General features: G+C 31.3%; 1 protein-coding gene across 4 annotated transcripts in view; it reads right to left on the bottom strand.

Moving 5' to 3' along the window:
- LOC124361935 (synaptic functional regulator FMR1) overlaps nt 1-24872 on the bottom strand; it is a 59984-nt gene that overhangs the window by 19420 nt on the left and 15692 nt on the right. For 2 of the 4 annotated variants that reach the window (XM_046816010.1, XM_046816013.1), the window contains exons 3-11: nt 16149-16311; nt 14190-14240; nt 12945-13108; nt 11582-11818; nt 10940-11087; nt 9917-10054; nt 6720-6863; nt 5640-5752; nt 4318-4436 (exon numbers count right to left, since the gene is read on the bottom strand). In XM_046816010.1, the coding sequence (XP_046671966.1) occupies nt 4318-4436; nt 5640-5752; nt 6720-6863; nt 9917-10054; nt 10940-11087; nt 11582-11818; nt 12945-13108; nt 14190-14240; nt 16149-16311 (1277 nt within the window). The remainder of the gene's footprint in view (nt 1-4317; nt 4437-5639; nt 5753-6719; nt 6864-9916; nt 10055-10939; nt 11088-11581; nt 11819-12944; nt 13109-14189; nt 14241-16148; nt 16312-24872) is intronic. The other 2 variants (XM_046816011.1, XM_046816012.1) reach the window with 2 other exon arrangements.

The raw sequence follows: 24872 nt of genomic DNA, 5'->3' as shown, positions 1-24872 counted from the left end.
ATTGGTCGTTTCCTGTTTCATTTGTGTTCACAATAAAAATTAAAATGGAAGACCGATGAGGTCATCAAACAAACAAATGAATCATAACGTTAATGATAATCAAAGTTTCACAATTGCAGATTTTAAAACAGGGTTGCTACAGGAGTCCAATAATGAAATTCCCTGACTTTTCCCTGATTTCCAGACCAAATTTTTCATTTTTCCCTGACTTTTTTCGACGCAATCCACAGGGTTTTTGGCAATTAATGGGTGGAAAAAAGCGGTGTTGAGGCTAACAGGGTGGCAAATATAAAAAAGCAAAAAAGCCTGCTTCATGCGCCGCGTCGTCTGCAGGCTTGGACTCGGCGCGGCAGCAGTAAGTTTATTTGTGTAAAGGGATTTTATATTTTTCCCTGACCAACGTCGAAATTCCCTGACTTTTCCCTGACTTGAGACCGGATTCCCTGACTTTTAACTGATTTCCAGTCCTGTTTTTTTCCCTGACTTCCCTGATTTCCCTGACCTGTAGCATCCCTGTAAAAGAATTTTCCACAGGTACTGTCTAGTATAAATTTTTTTGTCTGATGTGTTCCCAAACTCTTGTCTTATGAACTCAAAAAAAAAGAAAATGGGACCAGCTCTTAAGTTCCTGTACATAAAGAAGGTGATGCGTGTTTTTAACTATATATAGACACTGGTGATAAAACATAGCTTTTAAGTCAATGTCAATGAAAACCACTACGATTAGTTACGTGCATAGGTGACAGAATTTTGTTCAATTGGTATTGAAAAGCTTGTCCTTGGACATAACAAGTGTTCTTAAGTGTCTTAATACATATAAAGGTATTTATGTTGAAAAATAATGTAAGATTTGTTTTTTTTTTCAAATTTTCATAATAAAAACAAACCTTTTCATTGATCAGAGAGTTTCGTAAAACAATACTTGCGCTGTACAAAATTTTAAGTCAGTGGAATAAGAAATTAAGTAATACATTATAGAATTGAGATGTAACCTATTATAAGAATAATTTGCGGCTGATAAGTAACTGTTAATTTAAAATATGAGTTTAAATAATAGAGCATTAAATTATGTTAAACATTTTCCTACATACTGAGAATCCATATAATTACAAGTCAAAAATCCTTTTAAGTACTGAATTTGATATTTTTATAACTTTTAATATAATTCAAGTGTGATTTCTCACATAATTCTTCTCACAGTTACAAATAGGTTACTGTCACACTAGTTTATTAGGTTACTAACAACTTAGGCCTCCATTACAGTATGGTATTACAATTTTACCAATTTACTGCCTACCAAATTTCTAGCACACCAACAAATTAATGCTTTTTATTCAAATTCACTATCGGTATTCTTCCTAAGTGTACATACCGTTGTTAGTGTAGTTCAGTAATCTAATTATTAAAAAATCTGAATAAACCTAAAAAGAAATTCATCTGCAATTGCATCATGATTACGCCAGCTTTGTCGGGAGCTGGCCATTCATGTTCTGATTCATAAACTGTTCATTTGTAAACGATCACATTCCTCCTCCATTTTATCACTTTCTATACTAAATTAGTCATAAAAATAATTTGAATCACGCATTAAACAATCTATTTCACTGTCACGTAACCTATCATCAGTTATGTTTATTGAAAACAATGACAAACATGTATAATATGGAGTAAATGTTATCAAGAAGAAATTTACAATTATCTATACAATTTAAATGTAATCCTAAAGGGCGTAAAACTGCACAAGGTTTAATATTGTTCTTATGGAGAAAATCTGAGGTTATTTTACAACAGCCAGTGTAATTAATTAAACAAACATTGTGTATTCATGGGTAAGATGTAATATTTATATAGAGTACATAATTATACTTATACAATTTATTGAGTTTGATGTATGTATGCGACTTTTTACTTTAAAATGCAACAAAGCCATTTAGTTTAGGTCACAGGATACAAATGATGCATGGCTATTTGTCTAATATCTAACGTAAATTACTTATAAAAAAAATATTTTTACTATTTTCAAAGACGTTTTTTATGTATTATGTAATTAAATATCGTCTCCAGCAACACAAAAACTAAAACATATAAAAAACTGATTCAATAAAAAAGACATGTATGTAGTTAAGCATAATAAACATCTAACAATAATTAGACAGTAAAGTTGTAATTATTCAAATTTCCATAATTTGTGTTCAGAATTGTTTAATGGAGGCTCAGTTTATACTTATAATTTGTGTTGTGAGCATAATTTGGTGCTTCTGTTTTTGATGGTGGTTACTAAGTATGTTTATTTTTCCTTACATATAACTCTTTATTTTCAAAAGTATGACTTGTATATGTTCATCACTATGTTTTGATTGGTTTGTTAATTGAAGTACATTCATGCTTAACTTTGTAATAGGTTTTTATAAATCTTAATAGAAGATAGATACCAGATCTTGACAAGTAGTGTTCCATTGCAAACATATAATAATTATAAGTATTAGAATCTCTGGTGTACTTTCACAATGATTATAAGTATTAGAACTCTTGGTGTCTTTTCACACCAATCATCAACAATGAGGTTTTAGTTGCAATAAAACGTTTTAGTATATCAATAATTAGGTTGCTCACAGAGATTGGTTTTTATATTAATTTGACTATACATTTTTAACAAATTTATGGGATAATGATAATAAGTAAACAAACTTTTTTGAAATAAAAACGTTAACTTGATTGAAACGCTTTTATAGTTCTCATTAATGTAAGAAAGAGGGTGTAAAATGGAGTTTTTACAAATGTAACTCCCAAGCTGATTAACCCTTCCCACGCCGTAGACGGATATATTATAATGGTTGACTTTGACCAAAATGCAAAATACGATTATTTCTGATATTACGAATTGTGTCTTGGAGAGTTTTTAGTTCATTAAAGGCCTTTAAAATGGTCTGTGCCGTGCATGCTCCTGCTTATCACGATTATTACAATTATGGCAAGTATTTATAGACAACCTTCACTCTGCTGCAGGGGGATGGTGTGTCCTTTGGTCGTCTTATAGATCCAAAACCAAATATTATCAGTTGTCTGACCAGATGATAAGATAAAATGAAACCTAGATATGAAACCTTAGATAAGAATGCTCTAATAATTAGTAGTAATAATAAATAGTAGTTTATATAATTATTCAGTTTTATTAAATTGTACAATGAATTTTAATTTTGATCAAATGGTATGGTAAATAGTTATTTTTAAGATTCTTATCAATAAACATGCTAATTTTAACTAAAATGCCTTGTTTTGTATATATATTTTTTTATTTACCTCTTATGGCACATTTATAATATTAAATAACTTTGAACTTGAAGAAATATAATATATTTTAGATTTCTTGGCGCTATAGGGAAATCAATAGCGGCTTGCGAAGGATTAATTTGTATTTAGATGGTTGGGCCAATTAGACAAAACAAAAAAACACTATTTTGATTTGTTTTTATCCAAAATAAGTGTTTACAGCATTAAAAGGCTGTTGAATATGTTATGTACTTGAGAGGTTAGGGTGATACAATGTAATTAATATATTGAACTTTTTTCACACTGTCTCTTGCTATATTGATGATTAAAATATCATAATTATGAAACCAATATTGTGGAATAGTTGTCTAACTAACTTAAAAACTCCATTCCCTCTGACCTTAGCATGCTTCATTGAAATACAATATGTATTTTTAATACAAAATTGTATAGTTTATTAAAACACATGTCACCTCAAGCTATTTAGAGGGCCAAGACGAAAAATCCGAGACAAATGACTATCGATTTGACTGTACCAAATCAAGGTTCAGACCTGGCTTTGCTGGAATCAACATCAGTCCTAGTTACAACTAATCACTTAATTAGTTTCTTTTTAGTATTTGTTTGATATGTTTACTTCCAATAGAACAATGTCCATAGCTTGATGAATATAATTAAAATTTACTAAAAATTGTTTTGTATAAATTAAATTATACTAATAAAATAATAAAACACTAAAATGTATAATAGTAATATGTATATTTTGTGAAAAGAAATCAATTATAGAAAAATTAATGTACAAATTTCAGGACAAATCAGAGGAAATAGTAAAGTGAAATAAATCGGGAGAGGTAATAATTTGCTGTGAGTCAAAGACTACGTTGAGAATAGAAAAGATAACAAATCAAAATCAGGAAAAGGGTCAAATTCGAATGAGTTAAGATTAGTTGGCTCTGAGCGTGTGTCGGCCCTTGGCTTGAGGTTGTTGACGGGATGGCAAGGGAGGAAAGGAGTTAGGCTTGAGATCACGCTCAGGTGAAGTATTACCGGAGTTGAATCTGGAGTCGTTGTGGCGGCCACCGCCTCCTCTCCCTCCTCTGCCTCGGCCACGCATCATTCCGCCCCGCCCTCGCCCGCCACCCATCTCCATATCCGAATTGTAGCCCCTGGAAAACGATAATAATTCATAATCCTTTATACTCCAGTTGAATCTGAGGACTGAACAATGCTCCAGCTGATAGTATAATTCAATCTTCTCATTCTTCTTATCTGCCTATTGTCTATTGCCATTGTTTCATGACTACAATAGTTATGTTGACCATACTTCTCACTTTTATTTCAAATTAATCATAAATTAACAAATAATCCTTTAATAAAATACAGTCTGTGTAATAATTCTTTCTGGATGTTTCTTATTTAAGAAAAGAATTTACTTTTACTCTCTGAGGAACTACATAAAACTAAGATTTAAAATATAGTGTTGAAGAGCATTACATTGTCAGTTTTTCAGGCAGCCATTGTTTTACACAGCATATCTTTTGAGTGGGAATCTCAAAACTGGACAGTTATGTTTATGATTAATAAATATTTACTAAATTTGTGATGTTTGGTTTGAATTGATGAACTGTAATCTGAAAGTTATTTAATTTTGCCCTCGTATATATATAGAGAGAGAGATCACTTACAATAAACTACATAAGTATGTTTTGTCCTGTACTTATACGAAATGAATATTTTTGCAGCTGCATTATACCATTGAGCAGCAGATACTATTAAAATAGGTTTGTTGAGTGTAAAAGGAAACGTATAGGTTTGAACCCACTTGTCTTTCTAGGCATCAATGAGAGAGATAATGGTAGGTTAGGAACGGCATACTTATCTTTAACAAATTTTGCGTTTAGTTCTCATCCATTGACACTAAAGTACAACTTAGATTACTCTACTTACTGTACACTGTCAACCATAGCAAGAAAGTGCTAGGTTTAAAATCTCTATTGTTACCACACTGCAGGAATAAAACTTTCATAGAGGAGTATATTTTAAATAAAATAAATTTGTTGTCAAACAATTTTCCATTTCAAGTTCCCAATTGAGTCGGCTTGAGAGGGAGGGGGTTACCAAGACAATGTTAATATTCAGGAGATGACTGTATTTGAATATCTACAATGAACTTGGTTTGTTTTTAACTTTTTTTAAGTTTGTTGATCACTAAGATTATTTTTTGCACAACTAAAAATCTATTTTCTTTGATATTTAAAACTAAACATTGAAAGTAAACTAAACGTAAGGTTTTAATACATTATACTACAAATCTATAATATTATCACTATCTTTATTATAAAGTTTCTTAAGTTCTTGTGCTTGCTTACCTGTCGTTACGCCTTTGAATTGGAAAGTTTTGCATGGATCCCATAGTTGTGCCGTGCATATTCCTTAATTGTGCATCAATTTCTAATTTATCTTGCCTTAGCTGTTCTACTTCCTAAAACAAAAATGTGTTGCAATTAAATTATATTCACAATACAAATTGCTTTACAAAATATGTAAATTGCCCTCACAAACTAATGATCCAATTGCTTTTATTATATTTCTTTATTTAATTAGTGTCACATTAGTTTACATTGATAAGTAATAATAACAGTCAGACTATTTGTAAACAAAACGTTTTCAAACTGAAAAACTAGATACATAAACAAAATGTATACTGTTACAGTTATACAAATATTATAGGTTACAAGTTGTAAAATATAATTTTGTTATTTGAAAGCAGTTTCCACAAAACAATTAAGAAATCTCTAAAATAGTAGTTTTTGTTGGTATGGGAAAGATTGAAGCAAGGAGCCACACACAAACCTACATCGCAATCACTGCAACTGCAACAGTACGTAATGGATCTGCTTGCGTTATGTATGCTTCCAGCAAACTAAACATCTTGATGTAAACCAATCAGTATGTTCACACCATGTAGCAGCAAAACAGTAAACTATGTACTATTAATTATTTAGCTGTTTTCCCACTAGTTGAATCGTCGCCCGTCAAAGATCAAAATAAAATGTATCGACGTTGCAGAATGGATTAGCTCTTCAGTGGCTCTTATTTAGTCTTAACCCTTTGCACTCGAAAGGCTAGCAGCACTGGCCACACCAAGGTTGTAGACAGCTCGTGTTAGTTTTGCCGTAGTTTGTCCTCGCAACTCGTATGGCCAGTACAGATGGCTGTGCTACTTTCATTGGCAGCTCGGTGGCCATATTTGTTGTTTGCCTCCACAAATCGGAATTATTTTTCTATATCCTCCGCATTATTTGCATAGTAGTTTAAAAGCATTAAATTGGACATTAAAACAAATTGAGTGGCTGTCAATTCTATGAAAGTGTGATTTTTACTGAATATAGGAGGAATAGTTAAAAAAAGCCCAATAGACTACAAAAACGTACAAAAAGAAAGCTTACCTTTAAATGTGCTAGATGGTATTCCAGAAGAACCTTGGCGTTAATTATGCTTTCAACAGTGCCAACAAAGACAAAAGGAACTTGACCCTCTTCTCTGGGTATAGTAGGCTGGGGTTCGTTGTCTCCTTCAATCTTCACCCGCACCTGGTAAACACACATCGGTCACACACATTTCTAAGTCAGATATACACAAGTTACTGAAAAATAAGTTTGTGATTTTGAAATAAATGAAGTCTATATTGAAGATAAATCCATGATTTTTTACTGTTAGATAGATGAAAAGTGATGTATTTTTAATACCTCATTCTGTTGCTCTGCAAACGTCTAAGCAAAATCCAATTTTCTCTAGGTGCACTCAAGTTAAATTAGCTTTCTTAATATTACGTTCCTTTACTTTTATACAGGCTGCATTTTAGATGACAAAATTCTAGGGGCTAGCTTCATATACAAGATAATATCAGCCTTTACACATTTTCTTGTTACAAGTGTAGTCAACGTTGAAATCAGCTTACGAAAGCACATTCAACTTCAGTGCACCTGGATGGAAATGGAATTTTGCTTAGACGTTTGCCGATTAACAGAAGGAGGTAATAAAAATACATTACTTTGCATCATCCTAATAGTAAAAAATTAATTGATTTTATTACGAACTTAGTTAATTTAATTCAAAATCACAAACTTTTTTACAGTAACTTGTGTATGTCTGAGTATTGTTCATGTTTCTAATTTCTACAAACTAGTTTAAATAACAAACAATAACTTTTGCTGAAGGTGAATCATCTTTATTAGTATACTTAATATGATAACAGGTTAAAAATATTGAGCTGTCACAAGGACTCGGAATAGTCCTTAGCTAATAATTTATCTTCATTCCATGGAGCACGTTAAAAGTTAAAAGCAAAAAATGTTAAGAATAAGTAGCAGAACATTCAACAGACAGTAATGAACACAAAACAATTATATACATACTGTAAATCTTCAATGAATTTTTCTGACTAAATCTGCATTGCGACACATTTAAGACTGAAGTGTGGACATTCTTCCTAGTTTACAACTCAAGCATTGTGACACATTTCACACTGAAGTGTGGACGTCCTTCCGAGTTAAGAAAGCAGTCTATATTTCCACAAGTCACTGTTATCCTTCTCTGACACTTGGATCACCAAATCATATAGTAAGTGGAATATTTCATAAATACTTCAGCTGTTTTTTGATTAACCAGTACATTTCAAATTTCTATACAGTATCCATTAAGTGTTTGTTATATTAGTGAGTTGTCTGTGGGAATTTATTCTTTGTTTTTTGAATTTTAACTTTTGATGTGTTCCATAGAGTGAAAACATTTTTAAGGACTACAGATAAGTTATTAAACTTAAAACCGTAGTCCTACTACTATTCAAAAATAACTTCGACAGCTCAAGTTATTTTATTGTTTATTGTAATTAATAGGTTCAGTACCATCAGTATCAAAGGTTGATTTTTTGTGTGGATTGATTAAAAGTTTCAGTTCAACATCACTGTTGACAGAAGATGACTTCCTACAGTGAGGATGAAATATTCCAAGAGTTTAACTGTGTTAGACACAGTGTTAACCCAAGCACTGCAACCATGCTAAATCTTTTAAGACGGGATCTGGTTTTTGTGCATGTTGCAAGCCTTTTCTAAACAACCCATAATACAATACTAAAACTGTTTAATATATATGTAGTAACACATAATTTTATTGTCATGAAATTTAGTTTTAGAAACAGATATAACTTATAAATGTTATGTTTTACTACATGTTGTCATGAAAAGAATGATAACCAGGAAAATTCTTTTTATTAAAATTACTAACCACTCGCCAATGGTAACTATGACCAATTTTTAGCAGTAAAAAACTCAAGAAAATTCCAAATAGGCAAAATGTGTAGAATATTATGCAGAATTATTATGTAGTAATAAAATTGAAATTTCTGCAATACATTTTGTACGAAAATGCATCAGTTACAAAGATTGTAAACCGTATGTTAAGTATTTTGTGTATACCATTTTTGTATAAAGTATAAAATTTAAAAAATATTGTTATATTCTGAAAAGAATACTCAATAAGAAAATAACAATATATGTATCCATAGAAAATATATAGTTTAACAGAGGCAAAAAAGAAAATACCATACAAACACACAGTTTTAGCGCAAACCCCAAAAACAAGATACAAATAAGGGCCTCTACTGAATTTTTATTTAAAATATATACCACATAGGAAATAAATTAGGGAATGAGTAATAAATTAAACTTAACATAATATATAAATGGGCACTTGTAGAAATACTTTCACTCAAATATTGTATAAAATGGTTTGTAAAAATAAATTATAATCAAATTTTATTTATGTCTTTCTCTGTACCATACTTTGTTGGAACACATATATGTGGATAAATAAAAATAGAATATGTTGTGATATGGCAAAAAATAAAAGATGTAATGTGAAACCTCATATCCTACTTTTTTGAAAAGATAAAAAGCAGTTTATAACTAATAAAATGAAGCTGTTATTTATATATCTACATTATGTTTTTACTAGACTAAATGCTATTCATTATTTTCTCTTAGATATATAACAACAATCACAATACATAAATATAAACACAATAAGACAATACGAACATTACTGTATGCTGTGATTAGCACGATTCTGATAGTACGTAAATATATGTATGCTGCGCTTTAAGGGTTAATTTTTCTACACTTCAATGATTTGAATTGATGAAATTACTACTTCACTGAAATGCCAACAAAAAATAAATCAAAGCTGATCCTGATAGTACTCCATTTCATACATTCTTGGGGAGAAAACTGCTGGAACTGAACTTAGAGAATCAGTTTCTTAGAGAATCAGATTCTGGTACGAGGAAAATATTGCTACAAAATGAAAGCCTATTGTGGAAATGAACTGTTAACCTTGTGAAATCTGCTAATATCTGATCGATCAAAGCAATCTGCCAATAACCAAAATATTTTGTTATTTGTGAGCAACTGTAGCAACATTGCTGCTGACAGTGCATTGACATTCTATTTCTCAAAATTTTGATTAATATCATTTACATTTAATACATTTTAGAACTTTGAACATTTTCAAAAGAGACATTGTTCAAACGAGAGAAATTTCACAAGTTTTGGGATTTGGCAGGTATGGACGGGTTAAAACTATTTACCACCCCACTCTTGTCGACAATCTCTTGGATTATCCTGCCGTTCTTCCCGATCACTTTGCCGACGAGGTTCCTTGGTACTTGTAGAGACTCCTCGCTGTACTCCAACATTGTTCTCGCCTTTTTCACAGCTTCACTCGTCTAAAATAATACAAAATACAGTTACAAAGATTGCTTTTTCACAGTTAAGTTCCATATCAAACATGGCCAAGGCCAAAAACTTTATTTTGTTGTGTTTTTAAGCCTTTAATTTTTATTTAATTTTAGTAAGGATTTCTTTTTTAGCATAGTACAACTTAAAACTAACAATAATCTTATTCCCAGCATGAATTTAGTACGATTAAATAAATGGCTTTTAAATATTTTATAGTACTGAGAAATGTTTCCAATGCAAGAAAGGTTTTAACAAAAATGAAATAACAGACTAACCATGTTTTGTTTATGAATTTTCACAATCCTCCCTTACGTTATTATCTAAAGCGTAGCCTGCATTTTACATAACATTTAACTTAATATTAACATAATATTTACATTTAAAAACCCACCATTGTGTTATTAAAAGTTTTTGTGAGGCTACTTTATAAAATAATAATTATATGGATATCTCGATATTTCTTGTTTGTAATACAATAGAAAAAAACAAGTAAAACAAATTATCCTTTTAAATAACTTGTTATCACCTTACCTGTTTCAGTGATTTGCTATATCCACAATAATTATTATATTGATAATTCACAGAAATTTGTTACCTTTTAGAGTTTTAAACCGTTTTTAGGTTTAAAGAGTATTAAAACAATAACATAATCAGTAGTGTCATCCTTTAAAACCTATGAAATAAATGTATTTTTTTTTTAAATCCTTATTGTGTGTATTTTAGTTGGACTGTTAGTTTTAAAAAAACTTCAAGAACAAGATGAAAGTTACAACGGAATACAAACAATTTGTTACACTGATGAAAACATGCAACTGAGTTCATATGCAAACAACATTTTAACACTCTTAACTGTAACTCCATTGTATTCGTACCTCTCCATAGATTTTGAATGTACACGAGTTCTCCTCGAGCTCAATGTTGGTGATGCCATCCACCTTGCGAGCCTGCTGGATGTTGGCACCATGAGCTCCAATAGCCAAGCCCATCAGATCATCTCTCACATGGAACTCGTCTGAGTACCTACAAAACAAACCATCATTATAAACTCAAAAACTTACAAGATATTAACACTCCTACAAAAATGTTTGTTTGTATCACCAAATTAAAATAAAACTACATGTCTTGTACAAAGAACTGTAAATACAATATGTCAATAAAATAGTAGCTGCAGGAAGTTACAAACAGGCCTAGTACGTCTATAAAATGGTAAAAGAAGTTGGAAAGAATTCAGTTGAAAAACGGCTAAATCACTATCATTGAAGAAACCGATAAAGGGTTTCATATATTATTCATAGATTGCACCATTAGGCTTAAAAACATGCAATTAACAAGGACAACATTATTGCCAATAGACATTTCCATTAATTAGCAATGACAAAAGCAGCAGTATGATGGCAATAATGGGGATCTGTGGTGATTCGATGTTAGCGCCATGCTCCCTGCTGTGGCGGTTGACTGGAAGAGAGTTAAATTTGCAATGTAAGAGTGATACAAGTAGTAAAAAATCAACTTACCCTCCAATATTTTGAAGTTTGGTAGACTCCAACTGCCTGGCAGCCTCTTCCGTACGCTTGAGCAAGAGCACCTTCTGGTTGAGATTACGAAAGTGCATCTCTTGGATCATGGACGCTCTCTTCTTGGAGTGTTCCGAGCGTGAGATGATGCTAAGCACACCACGCTCAGGTACGTATCTACAGATACATGCATTGATGGCTTTTTGGAACTCCTTGTGAGCGTTGTCCATTTTGGCACTGTAAGGTAAATAAAATATCTTATAGTAAAAGAAATAAGACTAGTGGCACAAGTTTTAAAAAACAGATCCATACAAAGAACAGCTTAACTTTAATTAGGCTACAAAAATATATTGACTTTAATGTTAATAATAGATTAGTGGTAGGCCATAGCATTGAATGTTTAACATTTACATGCAAAACAACTTTCCATGTGTCGAACACACACAAACTTTGTTTTCAATTTTAAAACATGAGGTGTATTAAAAGATGTACAGATCTTATTTAATAGTCTACACTCCCTAACAATACACCTCTCTCTACTTTTTGTGCCTCATATATTATTTAGTTATGTACAAAAATTTCACAAAATGGTTCTACATCTGAAAGTAACCAATGTCAAGCAAAAGCAAGTGTGCACATTTCTAGAAAAGATGGCTCTGTTCTTGTTAAGTGGAAAATTCAAACAATCATTAGCAATGATTCTAAGTTTACCTTCAATCAATTTAAAAGTGAAGACAGATTGAACTTCATAGCTCTAACTTTTAGTTAAATAAGTCCTTTTTTTATTTATAATTATCAAAGCCATGTATTATAATCTGAACTGGAATTAGATTACATGCTTCTCTTACATCATCAAACTTTGAAAATAGATAGCATTTTTAGTGATTGTGCTTGAATTAACTTTTTAGGATGAAAATATATCCAACTGACATTTGGTACTAATAAATTAACTCATTGCTTCTAGAGAGACTGTTCTGTAATACCCAAAGCTCACTTTGTTGTCACAGTCCGTTTTTATATTTTTCTAAATATTGTTGATGAGATGTATGAGTTTATTTTACAACTTATATTTCTAGTGGCATTCTTCTAAACATCCACAAAACTACTCTCAAGCTGAAATATGTGTATGATAATGCTAAAAATATACAAGTCCACTGTGTGAGTTTTGAGTTACATCCTCAGGTAAGTAGATAATTATATGTATCATTCATTTTCATTGCTTTATTAATGACTGACAGGCAAATAAAATTTGTAAATTTAAGTACACGTGCAGGAGAGAACAAAAAGAAAATATCTATATCAATCGGTTAAAACAATAAAAACTAGAACTTCAGGCAGAACTAGAACATTGTTGTGAACTTACTATTCCCTCAGATCTTCAGGCACCTCAATCTCAAATTTGTAGAAGGTGTTGGCATCGATGGGCGGGTTGGGGTTCTTGTGCCTGAGTCGCTCTGGAGAGACGATCTCGGTGTACGTATTCTCCCAGCCCAGGTACTCCACCACGTGGAAGTCACCCTTGATCATCTGCGAACAAATTACCATATAGTATCATCAAACTTGCACACACCATTCAAGTGATTGTCAATAAACACTTAAAATTTCATATGAACAGACATGCATACACTTACATTAATAACAATTAATGAAAATCTAAAAATTAATAAAAAGAATTTCTGATTTTTATGGTGGTTTTAAGTATCTACAACAACAATTATTTTATACATATTTCTAATATATATATATATATATATATATATATATATATATATATATATATATATATATATGATTGTATCAATCAGGAGCTCTAATATTCTAGATTTGATACTTAGGCTATTACTCTCAGTCCAATAACCAACTTAATATCAGCTGGTTGGATACAAACAATTAAACACCAAGTTAAAAATTATGTTATACTTTGTTTACCACATGTTTAGTTACAAGTATAGGTACACCGCTTAAACCACCATAAACATGTGGTTAATTGGTGAAAATTATTTTGTTTGCATGGAAAAATCAGCTCTTTTACTGTATTGCAAATAGCAATTGTAATACTATTATATAACTTTTACTATAGATGGCAGTAGTGACAAATTCAAACCATACAGAAATTAAGAAAACGGAAAAAGATAGAACAAGCAATAAGTACTCTTAGAAGACTACATTTTGTTTTTAGGTTATATTCGGTAACGGGTAATGAAATTAATAAGATTTAGCTGTTTGCCAACCTAATTAACAATACGTATGATTGATGATGTCGAAACATAACACACCCAATGATGATAGCTTGCCAACAATGACGGGGCATTCATTAAAACTACTTACAGAATTCGATGATTAGTATTACCAGATTGGAGTTCTGCTTTACTTCTTGATTTTAATCTTAAAAATAATACTGTTGTCTTCACAACATTCATTCTCATAGACTATAAATATTTAAATACAATGTTACATGGATATTTACTTAACACCATCATTATTTGTAAAACTAGATTATCTTATCAAGAAACACGATTGGGCTTTGAAAGCACAGGTCTGTGACACTGACTTAGCCTTTAATAGATACTGTATTTATTAAGTATGTAGCATCTGTCAGAAAGTTTACCTCTAGTTGAAAATCCTTCCTATTACAGTTGAATCTGCCTCTAGGATAGTTCTGAAAATCACAATGGCTTCTTTACTTTTATACTTTTGGAAATTGTAATTTTCAAGGAAATATGTTTAATTTTGATAATAATTGCGATGATACAGCATGCAAGATTACTCCTACATAGTTATCTTAAAGATTAAGTCATGCGTCACAACCTAATCCAATTACCTGCAAGCCCATTATTTATTAATTGTACATAAATAGATGCAATGTGGTATTTTGAATTATTAATAATAGTGACATTTATTACCTAATTTGTCACATTTTGTAGTAAATTTTTCTTTTGAATAAATAGTTATCTTTTATAACATTTAAAAACAAATTATCAACTTAGGTGATATACTAATTATTTCTTTACAAAGGTTTTTTTACTGATAATGGATAATTTGAAAGGATAGGAGGATTTTGGACATTTGCCATTGTTATTTTACAAAAAGTACAACACTATGAGGATTGCAATCCACCCTCTTCTTTAGGTGTTGAAAACCCTAATTATTTGTGTATAAATTTGTAACTCTCCTATAAAAATAGGAACTTAACACGCTTTGAAGTGTGCGCCACTGTATAACCAAACAATTGCAACAGCATTTGTCCTGTATTCAGGAGCATTGCAATAACTGTCATTGGCTACTACTAAGAACTAATGCTTTCATTACTGATGCACTGTGACATCTAACACAGTTCATCTAACACATTCATTCAATTATCTCAAAAGTGATGCAAAACAAATCCTAGTTCTGAATGGTGGTGGTGTCTAGCGGCAATGTATAGTTCTATTTTACAAATGAAACAAACTTTCTAGGTTTGAAACTGGACCATAGCCTCAGCTGGGACGCACATGTCCAGAAGGTTATGTCAAAAATATCATCTGGTGTTTATGCATTGAGCAAATTAAGACACCTATGTGATCATAATACACTGAAAATCGTATATTTTTCTTACATTCATTCAATTATCAGTTTTGGAATCTCCTTATATGGTGCAACTAGCCAAAAAAATCTTGATTCTATTCTAAAAATGCAAAAAAAGTCTATTAGAATTATTCAGAACCTGAAACCAAAAACCTCAGTTAAAGAACACTTTTCAAAATTAAACATTCTTACAGTTTATGGCCTTTATGTTTACGAAGTAATTGTATCTTTAAAACAAAGATATCATGATCAAATATTTAATAGTGATTTTCACATGTATAACACCAGACAAAGTAAAGATTTTGCCATTCCCACTCATCATTCGGCATTTTTTTGCAAGAAACCTCAGTATGCAGGAATTAAATTTTTTAACAAAATTCCAGAACATATTAAGGCTGAACCATCATTCAATAAGTTTAAAAAAATACTTAAGGATTACCTAACAATCAAAGTATTATACTCTTTTAAGGAATTATAAATGCAATAAAGTAAAATTAGCCTAATTTTAAGAAATGTTGAATACTTAAGTTAATGACACTATTCAATGTATTGACTGTAATACCTATGAATAAAGAATTATCTGAATCTGAATATTAATAATTTGTTTGTTTGGTGCCCCATGTTCCCCAGTGACTCATTATCAGATGCTCTCGGATACAGCCTTCACAATGAATGCAAAACAGGGATTTTTATAATTAATACAGAATACACTGTTAAACGGTGTAAAATAAAAATAGTAATTGAGATAAAATCTTTTTTTACAATAATTTACCATAGAAGAAACGATTTTTAACTGATTTAAAAATTATGGCAAAAATAAAAATAACATTTACTAGTTATTCTAATGACAAAATTTAAACCTGATTGTTAAATTCAGATTGTTAAAAATAACAAACTATTAATAATATTAGATTTGGTTAACAATAAAAGGCAATAAATTTGTATACTTACATTATGGATTTGTCCATAAATACTAAAACGATGATGTTATTAAGCCTCTCACCTTGACAGTGGCACGCCACCAGCCGCAGGACTCCTGGTCATTGGCACGAGAATGTACTTCAACCTCCTGGTTCTCAGTGAAGTCCGGCTGAACCCCTAACTGTGGCGGCGGTGGTGGCGGCAGCCGCACCAGTTCAAATGCAAACTTACACTCAGGCTGCCATCTATAACAACCGCAAACTCAAATCAGCACAAATACATTTTCTTCCAGTAAAAGAACACAAACACAACTCAAAATACAGAAACAGTTATAATATAATGAAACACAAAAATACAAATCCGAAACAAAATACAGAAGGATTAAACCTTTATGATCAGTAGAGGACTAAGGTGGCCCAAACTGATCTCTCACTCAGCTCACCAGGCCACACTTAGTGGCCGGTTGGGTCCTGCATCAACACTGTAAGTCACTTCAACTTGGATTAAAATAGTAGTATTTGACCATCAATTTTTTAAATGACTGAGATTTAAATTCTTAAATAATTTACAAGGTTGAACCTTTATTGAATGTTTATTTATTTCTTGGTTTTGAAACAACATAGTAATATGTAATTTAAGTTATAGACTGATCTATTTTAAGAATTTTTATTTTGCAAGTAAAAATACAATCCGCCTTAAGTAGGTAGCTCATCTCTACCAAACGCACAAGTATTTTAATAAATTGATAGGATGCACTATAGCAACTACAGTGACACTTGACACTCGGATAAAAAAAATTCAAAACTATGTTTACTATGTGCTGAAAATTAGAGAAATTAATTTCGTTACTTATTTGGAAGAGAGATATACTTTCCAGCCTATATAAGGATTGAATTTTATAACTATGCAGTACAGTGAGCCTAACGAGCTGAACAGCCTAAACATTGAGAACCACTAGGTGTGGCCTGCTAAGCTGAAGGACAGGATGTGGTCATAAATCAATCACCTGACACAGAGAACAGCCATATACACTCTTAATAAATTTCTTTTCTTGGCAGTCTACAAAGAGTACTAGAAATAAATCATCTTCGCCAAAGGAGAAACTGTTTTACATGGTAGCATTTTAAATAAATCATCTACAGCAGCAGCCCTTTCTCACCGTTTCATAGTGGCATAGGACATAATTTGTGTTTTCCAGCAACTCTTATGGCATCCTCAGGATATTAGAAATACACAAACATTCCAGTAACCCTAACTTGCTTGCTTCAAGATAGAAATCCCATTGGTTCCTTTTACATTCCTATCTCAGAAGCCTCATAACAGAATTGAGAATCCATTAGTTTCACTGAACATCAGTTTCCCCAACATTAAAGGAGGTTTGGGAATAAACTGGATTTGCTTATCCTTCTTCTTCATTGAAGACGTAGCCTATTGCCATGCACTTAAGCCTCAACGGCCTTTTGCGCACCCGGGAAGTATACCGTGACGCCAGCCAGTTTACAATTCCCGTAATTCTATACACCGAAGAAAAATTGCTGTGAATTGTAGCTGGATTTAATGTTTACTTTTACCAACGTCAAGGCAGCACTCAGAATACCTGCCTATGTTCACAGTCACATTTCATTATCGTAAAGCAGCTCTGTTAAATATTTACTGTGTTGTAGTTTGTGTTTGTAGTTTTAGTACTTATCGCTTTCAAAAAATATGAAGGGGTAATTAACATTTATTCATAAGTTAATAAGTTCTCCGTTTAAAGTTTATAATTAATTGACATTGGAAGGTTTGATAGAGTAACAGGATATCTAACATTTGCCGTTGTGTTCTATGTTTAGTTGATTTGTGATTATAATTTTTAAATATTAGTTTTACACAGCAAACTAAATAATTGCAAGTGATAAACAACCATGTTTAGGCAGTAATAAATAAATTTGATTATTATCAAACAATATTGAAATAAGAATGTTAATGAAAACAAATTTGGTTGTCAAAATATTTTTAATAAAGTCAAAAAACAGTTTTAACTTAGTATTATTTATTTTACTTGTTCATATCTTGTAACTGTGACTATATGAGCTAACAAGTTAAAAAATGCACCAATTCTTGCAATTTAATACTAAACTTTATTGTTATTACATAAAAATAAAATATATTTGTTACGAATTTTTCTGTAACACAAAGTACTATTTGTTGATAAATATGCATATTTTATTTATTATTTATTACTGATCCATTAGGCAATAACAAAAAGTAAAAAGTATTATAATGCTTGCTCTTCTTATAATAACAAGGCAGGAATACACCACACCATGTGTCATGGAACAACAGGCTTCACTGAGGTTGCATAAAAAATTTTAAATCTTTAGCTCATATTTAATTCTCGAGATATCCCTCCAACTGAGACGGACAGGCTATCATATAAAAAAGAAATTTTTACATCCTCCGGCAGACAAAACAGATATTGTGTCAGCTTACTGAGTGATAGACTTCAATGGCGCCTAGCCAAATTCCATGGTTAGACTTACACCATTATAGAACTCACTCTTGTCTGTGTAGAAATTAAGTTGAATGCAAAATTTTAAGTCTACAGATGACATCTTTCTAGAGATAAATTTACATTTTTGTTCATTAAGCTAGATTTCATAGAAGTGTTTAAATAATAATAGTTCCGATAAACTAGAGAGACTATCTTACGACGCAGGAATGCAAGGAAATCAAAAATTGTTACTGATTTTCCACACTTAACACTTCTTCTTTTTCCTCCATGGATAATAAAATGTCACATCTTTAATTATCATAAGGTTATAATTAGTTTGTTAACAAATTTATTTATCGTGCTTTTTTCTCATTGCCATCATGGCTACCCATACGGCTAGTGACCAATGTAAAAATATTAGCTAACGCTCAGCCAAATCCCAGAGAGTGACATGTACCATCATTGATCTCAGTTGAATTGAATTGAATTGAAAATAACTTTATTCATAAAGTATACAGTGGTATACATTGAATGGCGTCATTAGAAAAAACTTAAAAACTAAAAAACATATATATACAGTATTGATAAAATATATGATAAAAGAACTAAGTTAATTATAGTTCAGCTAACCCATACAATGGTTTCTCTGTTAAATACAATTTTAGCTCTTTTTTAAATTCTTTAAAGTTGTCAATGCCTCTCAATTCCACAGGAAGCCTTGATAAAAATTTTGCACCTGCGCTTTATGTTTTTTTGTTGAAAAATTCAAGCCAATGGGAGTCAATGGCAATTTCGTTTCTATGTCTGGTAAAATATGTATGTCTGTCACCTAGTCTAGGAATTAAACTATTATTACATAATTGTTTTACATGTAGTGTGGTATGAAACACATAAAGGCTATAGACAGTCATAATGCCCAAGTGAGAAAAATGTTCGCGAACTGAAACGTCAAAATTTAGATTCAACATGGTTCGTATAGCTCTTTTCTGAAGAAGAAGAATTCTATATAAGTTCTGCTTTGATGTACCACCATAAATAGCAATACCAAAAGCGACAGATGATTCGACCAGTGCATAATAGAGTGCCTTTAATGTATTAATTGAACAAAATTTGGACATTCGGTAAATAGCATATATTCCTGAACTAACTTTACTTACTACATGGTCAATGTGGAGATTCCATGTCAAGTTTTCGTCTACAATTAGACCTAAAAATTTTGTGGAAGTTACTTTATTCAAAACTTTATTATTGATATTTATAACTGGATCAATGGGTTGTTTACTTTTCCCTGTTGAGAACATGATAAAATTGGTTTTACTTGCATTTAATAATAAATTATGGTTACTTAAATATAGTGTGCCCATATAGAAATAAAGGTTCATAGAAACTTTCAATTTTATAGATCAGTTCACTTATGAGAAATTGTGTGGGCAGACAGACAAATAGAAATTAAAATTTCCAGCTCCTTGAGTAATACACTTCGCTAATGCTCAGCCAATAAATGTCAACAAAAATTTTAAATACCGTACGTCCTTCTTTTTCTAAATATAACCTAACAACTAATCTTAAATCTAACCTAGAGAACGGAAATCCCCATTCCGCAACCTTTTCAAAGTGAGCACATATTACATCCTCCTCAGTATCATTGAACACTGGTTTTTTACCGCGAGATCCAGCATATTTCCCGGATGAGTGGTCACTTAATGTGGATTTAGGGAGATTGTACTTTTTAGCAGCAGCTCTCACTGAAAGTTTTTTTTGTTTGTCTTTTATTTCCTGTACGGCTTTGTTAATTAGTTCTAGTCTTTCTTTAGCGGCACTCATATTCACTAATTCACTTTAAAACTGAATTAAGTTAACTTATATAGGATAATAATAATAACTGAAACTAAAAATAAAACGGATAAACACCAGTACGGGAAGCATATACTGTGCAAACGAAAATGTTAGGTTAACACAATGAACTACTGAAGTGGAGAATTGGCGGGTAAAAGCCGAGACAGTGAAATTGGCGCTAAGAATATCAGCAAAGTCGATGTGTCCGAGTCAAGAATGGAATTCGTTTAAATCCAATATTTTTTTTCTGTAATGAATTAAATCATAAAACCATCGATATGTTGGCTGCGATAAAGTAGGGAATCGAATAACATCATTCAGTTTCGATTAAATATCTTACTTTCGATGTTATATGTCTTAGCCAGACAAAATTTGTTTTTGCTGTCAAAACATTATATTGGTCATACTGGTAGAGAATAATGTTGGTGTTATACTGTGTATATGTATAAACCATCTGATGACATTGTCAATGCAGTTATTGTGGGCCGACAATAAAGATTCTTGATTCTTAATAACTAAACCAATGACAGTTACAGTGATTATACAGGTTCTTTTGTACATTTCATAACAATTCAAATGTGATATGTTGTAAAAGGTTATGTTGACTAGTGATTTCACAAGAATTATTTTTAACAATCGCGGCAGGGCCGTCCGGGTCAACCACCCCTGTCCGGGTCAAGACGGTTTTACGGTAAGTATTTGGGATTTTCCAAAAACAGAACTATTTTACTTTTTAAGGAGCAAAATATTTTACCTAAAAAGCTAACGTACCAATTCCCATGAAACTTTATTTTGGTAAACATAACTTTTGGAAATTTAATCTAAGACCGTGTGATCAGCATGTGGGACTTAGATAAGACAACTGGTTCGAGTTAACCAGAATTCCGTTTTGTTCAGCTTTGAGATTCATATTCTGCTGGTGCAAGGAGTTGACGTCGATTAAATTTTGTAAAAAGAACCTTGATTTATCAAGTAAAACCGTTATAAATTGGAACAATTAAATACGTGAACTATGCGTCTTGGATGTGTAGAATGTCAAACAAGAAGGTAGGTAGACCAGGTTGAATTGTGGAAATTGAAGAAAGTTTTTTACTAAACTTAAAAATAATTTTTTTTGACAATTACAGTAAGTAGGTGTTTTGTGGCATATGTAGAGAAACAAAAGATTCATTTATTGTCACTGTTACTAATAGAACTGGCTCTACCCTCCTTGATAAAATGATTGAAAACATTGCAGATGGTAGCACAATTTATTCTGACAGTTGGAAAGATTACCAAACAAATAGAATAGAAATAGAAGGATTTCATCACGCTAAAGTTAAACATAAATACAATTTTATTGATCCTGATAAAGGGGTTCATACACAAACAGTTGAGAGAATGTGGGGCAGTGTTAAATGGAGAAATGAGACATAGGGGACCAGCAAGACATCATTTGGAATCTTATTTATCGGAGTTCATATGGCGATAGCATCAGTTGAAAGATAATAAAGACAGTTTTGAATCTATCTTGAATTCTTTATTGGTCCATTTTCTACCTAAATCCTAATAATTACTTCGCTTTTAAAATTTTTTTAAATTTCCAAAGTGTTTTGTTTTATATTTTGTCAAAAATTTAGGTTTAGATTATCTGCACTTTATAAGCATTAAATGTTTGCTGCTGTGGCATTAATACATAAGTACCCCATTTCTATAGTAAAGAGTGATTAAATTTTATGGCCTTGAAAAATTGTACTAATTATTTTTTTATACAATGCATTTTACAGTTTTATTCTGAATTTAGAGTGAATTTCCCACTAAAATACACTAAAAAATAAAAAACATACTATTTTTTTAATTATAATAAATATTTTTTGTGTGCTATCTATAAATCATTTCTGTCTTAGTGAAGCAATACAGTTATTTTTAATCTTTAGCATGAGGGCTTTAAGTTTTAAAGCAATGTAATATATATAACACAATATGAATAAACATTTAACACTTTTTAAACTTTTATTTTTCTTACGATGTACATTTCGAAATCTGTGATTTCATCTTCAGGTACAAAATAAGGTTAAGTTAATTATAAAAATAAATAATTAAAACTAATTTGTCATGTGTTTTTTACTACCTTGGTGGCTAAATTTGTTGTATTTAATTTTATGTGAGATCAATGTATATTGTTTAAAAGTCTATCGAATAATACATTTTTTGTTAGAAAATCTTTGTCATTTAATAATGTATTATGATTAATTTTGGCACTTTTGTAAATTTCAAAATGTTCTAAAGTAGATAATAAGCGACTTTTTTTAAAAAAATGTAATATAATTACAACTGATAATGCAAAGTGAGTGCTTGGGCAGTTGTAGTTTAGAAAATAAATGTATTTAAAAGTTCAATAAAAACTGATAAATAGTGAAATTTTAAAACTCTTAATGGCACATGAATTATAGTTATAAGGTTGTGTGGTGGAATTGTACTTTTGTAAATACTATACAACTGTTGTCAACAGATTGGGGGAGGGCCTGACGTGTCTTCAAGATTCATGAGGGGGAGGGGGAGGGACTGGTCTTGAAAATATTGGGCACTGCTGGGCTATACTAATCAAATTTAAGGGTCTCAATGTTGTTGCCAATCCATGACTTGAAATATTGTTGTGATGTATTAATTGATTAAGAGACTTTCCAGTTCTCAAGTTATTTTTTATTCTTTGAGTTATATAGGAAAAAGGTGGCAAAATATCTTATTGGACATGTCCATGGACACTACCACTTCTAAGGGTGTACAACAGTTTTTTAAACCACTGGTGTAGGTTATCAAGTTTTACAAAAAAGCCCATAACAATAATTCAATATATAATTAGAATTTCAGAACCTTTTTCAGTAGTTCTTTGAGCATCTACCTTAAAAAATGATACACTAAAAGTAAGATTTTTCGTATTTTAAGAAGTTGTAGAGGATAAATGTTAGAACACACATTTTTCTCAAAGCAAAAAAATACGACTAATTAAAACTAAATAAAAGTTATGGCATTTTTAATCAATGTAAGTAAATTTCTAAAAATACCTCAGTATATTTGGAGCCACAACTCCAAAAATACCATTGCACCTTCAACTAGAATTCTGGAAAAGTTTTGGCACTGAAAGGGTTAAATTTAAATTTTACAACTTGATGTTTGGGCTATAATCAAAGTTTTAGAACCCCCCAGAATGTAATCATAAACTGCTTTGTGGCTAACTTTATTATCTATAATTTTTCTGTTCACTAGGCTTCAATAACAATAGTTCCTATTGTTCAGGAGTTTATTAGGGAATCAGTCCGATTAACATTTAAATAAATGTATGTAAATCTCTTCTTTTAGTTGTCTCACAATCCATCCAGCATGCCTAAAGCCATCTGTTCAGTAAACATCTTAAATAACTGTACAATAATAGTCTGGCTATGATATATTTTGTTAAGGAGAAATAAGCACTTTCACTGCTAATGTAATTTTAATGAGCGAACATATGTTTAGTTGGGTACATTTACTGCTTGTTGAAGCTATTATATATTCTTGAATTTTTTATTGTGTGTTAAGACATGATTTGCACATCATTTATTATTTTAATCCCATCTATTTATTTTTCAAAAGTGAATTATATTTTAAGAAAAGATTGAGTTTTTACAAATTTTCTTAAATTTTAATTTGACATATTTTTATAAGAAGGCGACAAATTTAATACATCATAACAGCTATCTATTACAAATGATCCTAAAAATGTAGCTCTTTATAACACTACAAGCTGTACACTACCCTGTGGAGTTTTTAAACTCACTTGAACCATCAGGAATGCCGTCACATCAATTACTCTTGAAAGTAGGATCACCGATAATGATGTTGAGAAACTTACGACCACCAAAATTGTGCAACGGCACTCGACTAACCGTCAAAAATTTACATCCAAATATCATTGAAGCAACGATTTTGTCGGGAACATCTGCCGGGGAAGATGTCTTCATCCCTCGCATCCCCTTAATTCCATCCGACTTGCCATTTGAATTTAAGAGACTTCAGTTCCCCGTTCGACTACTTTGCATTCTCAATCTATCATTCAAATTTGATGTTTCTCTTTCTTCTTGCGACAGCATCATTCTTGATGCTGATGTTCGTATTCGATTCAATTCGTTTACCTTTGCGCGCTGGTCGTTGCTTTGATTATTACGAATTCGTTTTGTTGCTATCGCACGTGCGCTGTGACGGCTTAAAGCACTTTTTTTTTCTTGGCGGCATTATGTTATTTTCCAATAAAATTCGTCAAAAAACTGCTCAAAGGAATTCTGTAAAAAAAATGTTGAGAAAAACATTCTTCAAAGAATATTTACATGAGAAAACAAAAATACTTGCCAATTTTTTTAAACCTTTTACTGATGGAAAATAACACTGTTCTTGGAAATTGTAAAAAAAGATATCAAATCACGTTTATCAAAAATTTGACATTTGTGACACGTTGTAAATGTCAAAAAATGTTTGTTTACATAG

The sequence above is a fragment of the Homalodisca vitripennis genome, chromosome 5, assembly GCF_021130785.1.
Source record: "Homalodisca vitripennis isolate AUS2020 chromosome 5, UT_GWSS_2.1, whole genome shotgun sequence".
In the NCBI taxonomy this organism is placed as follows: Eukaryota; Metazoa; Arthropoda; class Insecta; order Hemiptera; family Cicadellidae; genus Homalodisca; species Homalodisca vitripennis.
Note: the sequence above shows the minus strand (reverse complement) of the source record. Positions and strands in the feature narration are given on the sequence as shown.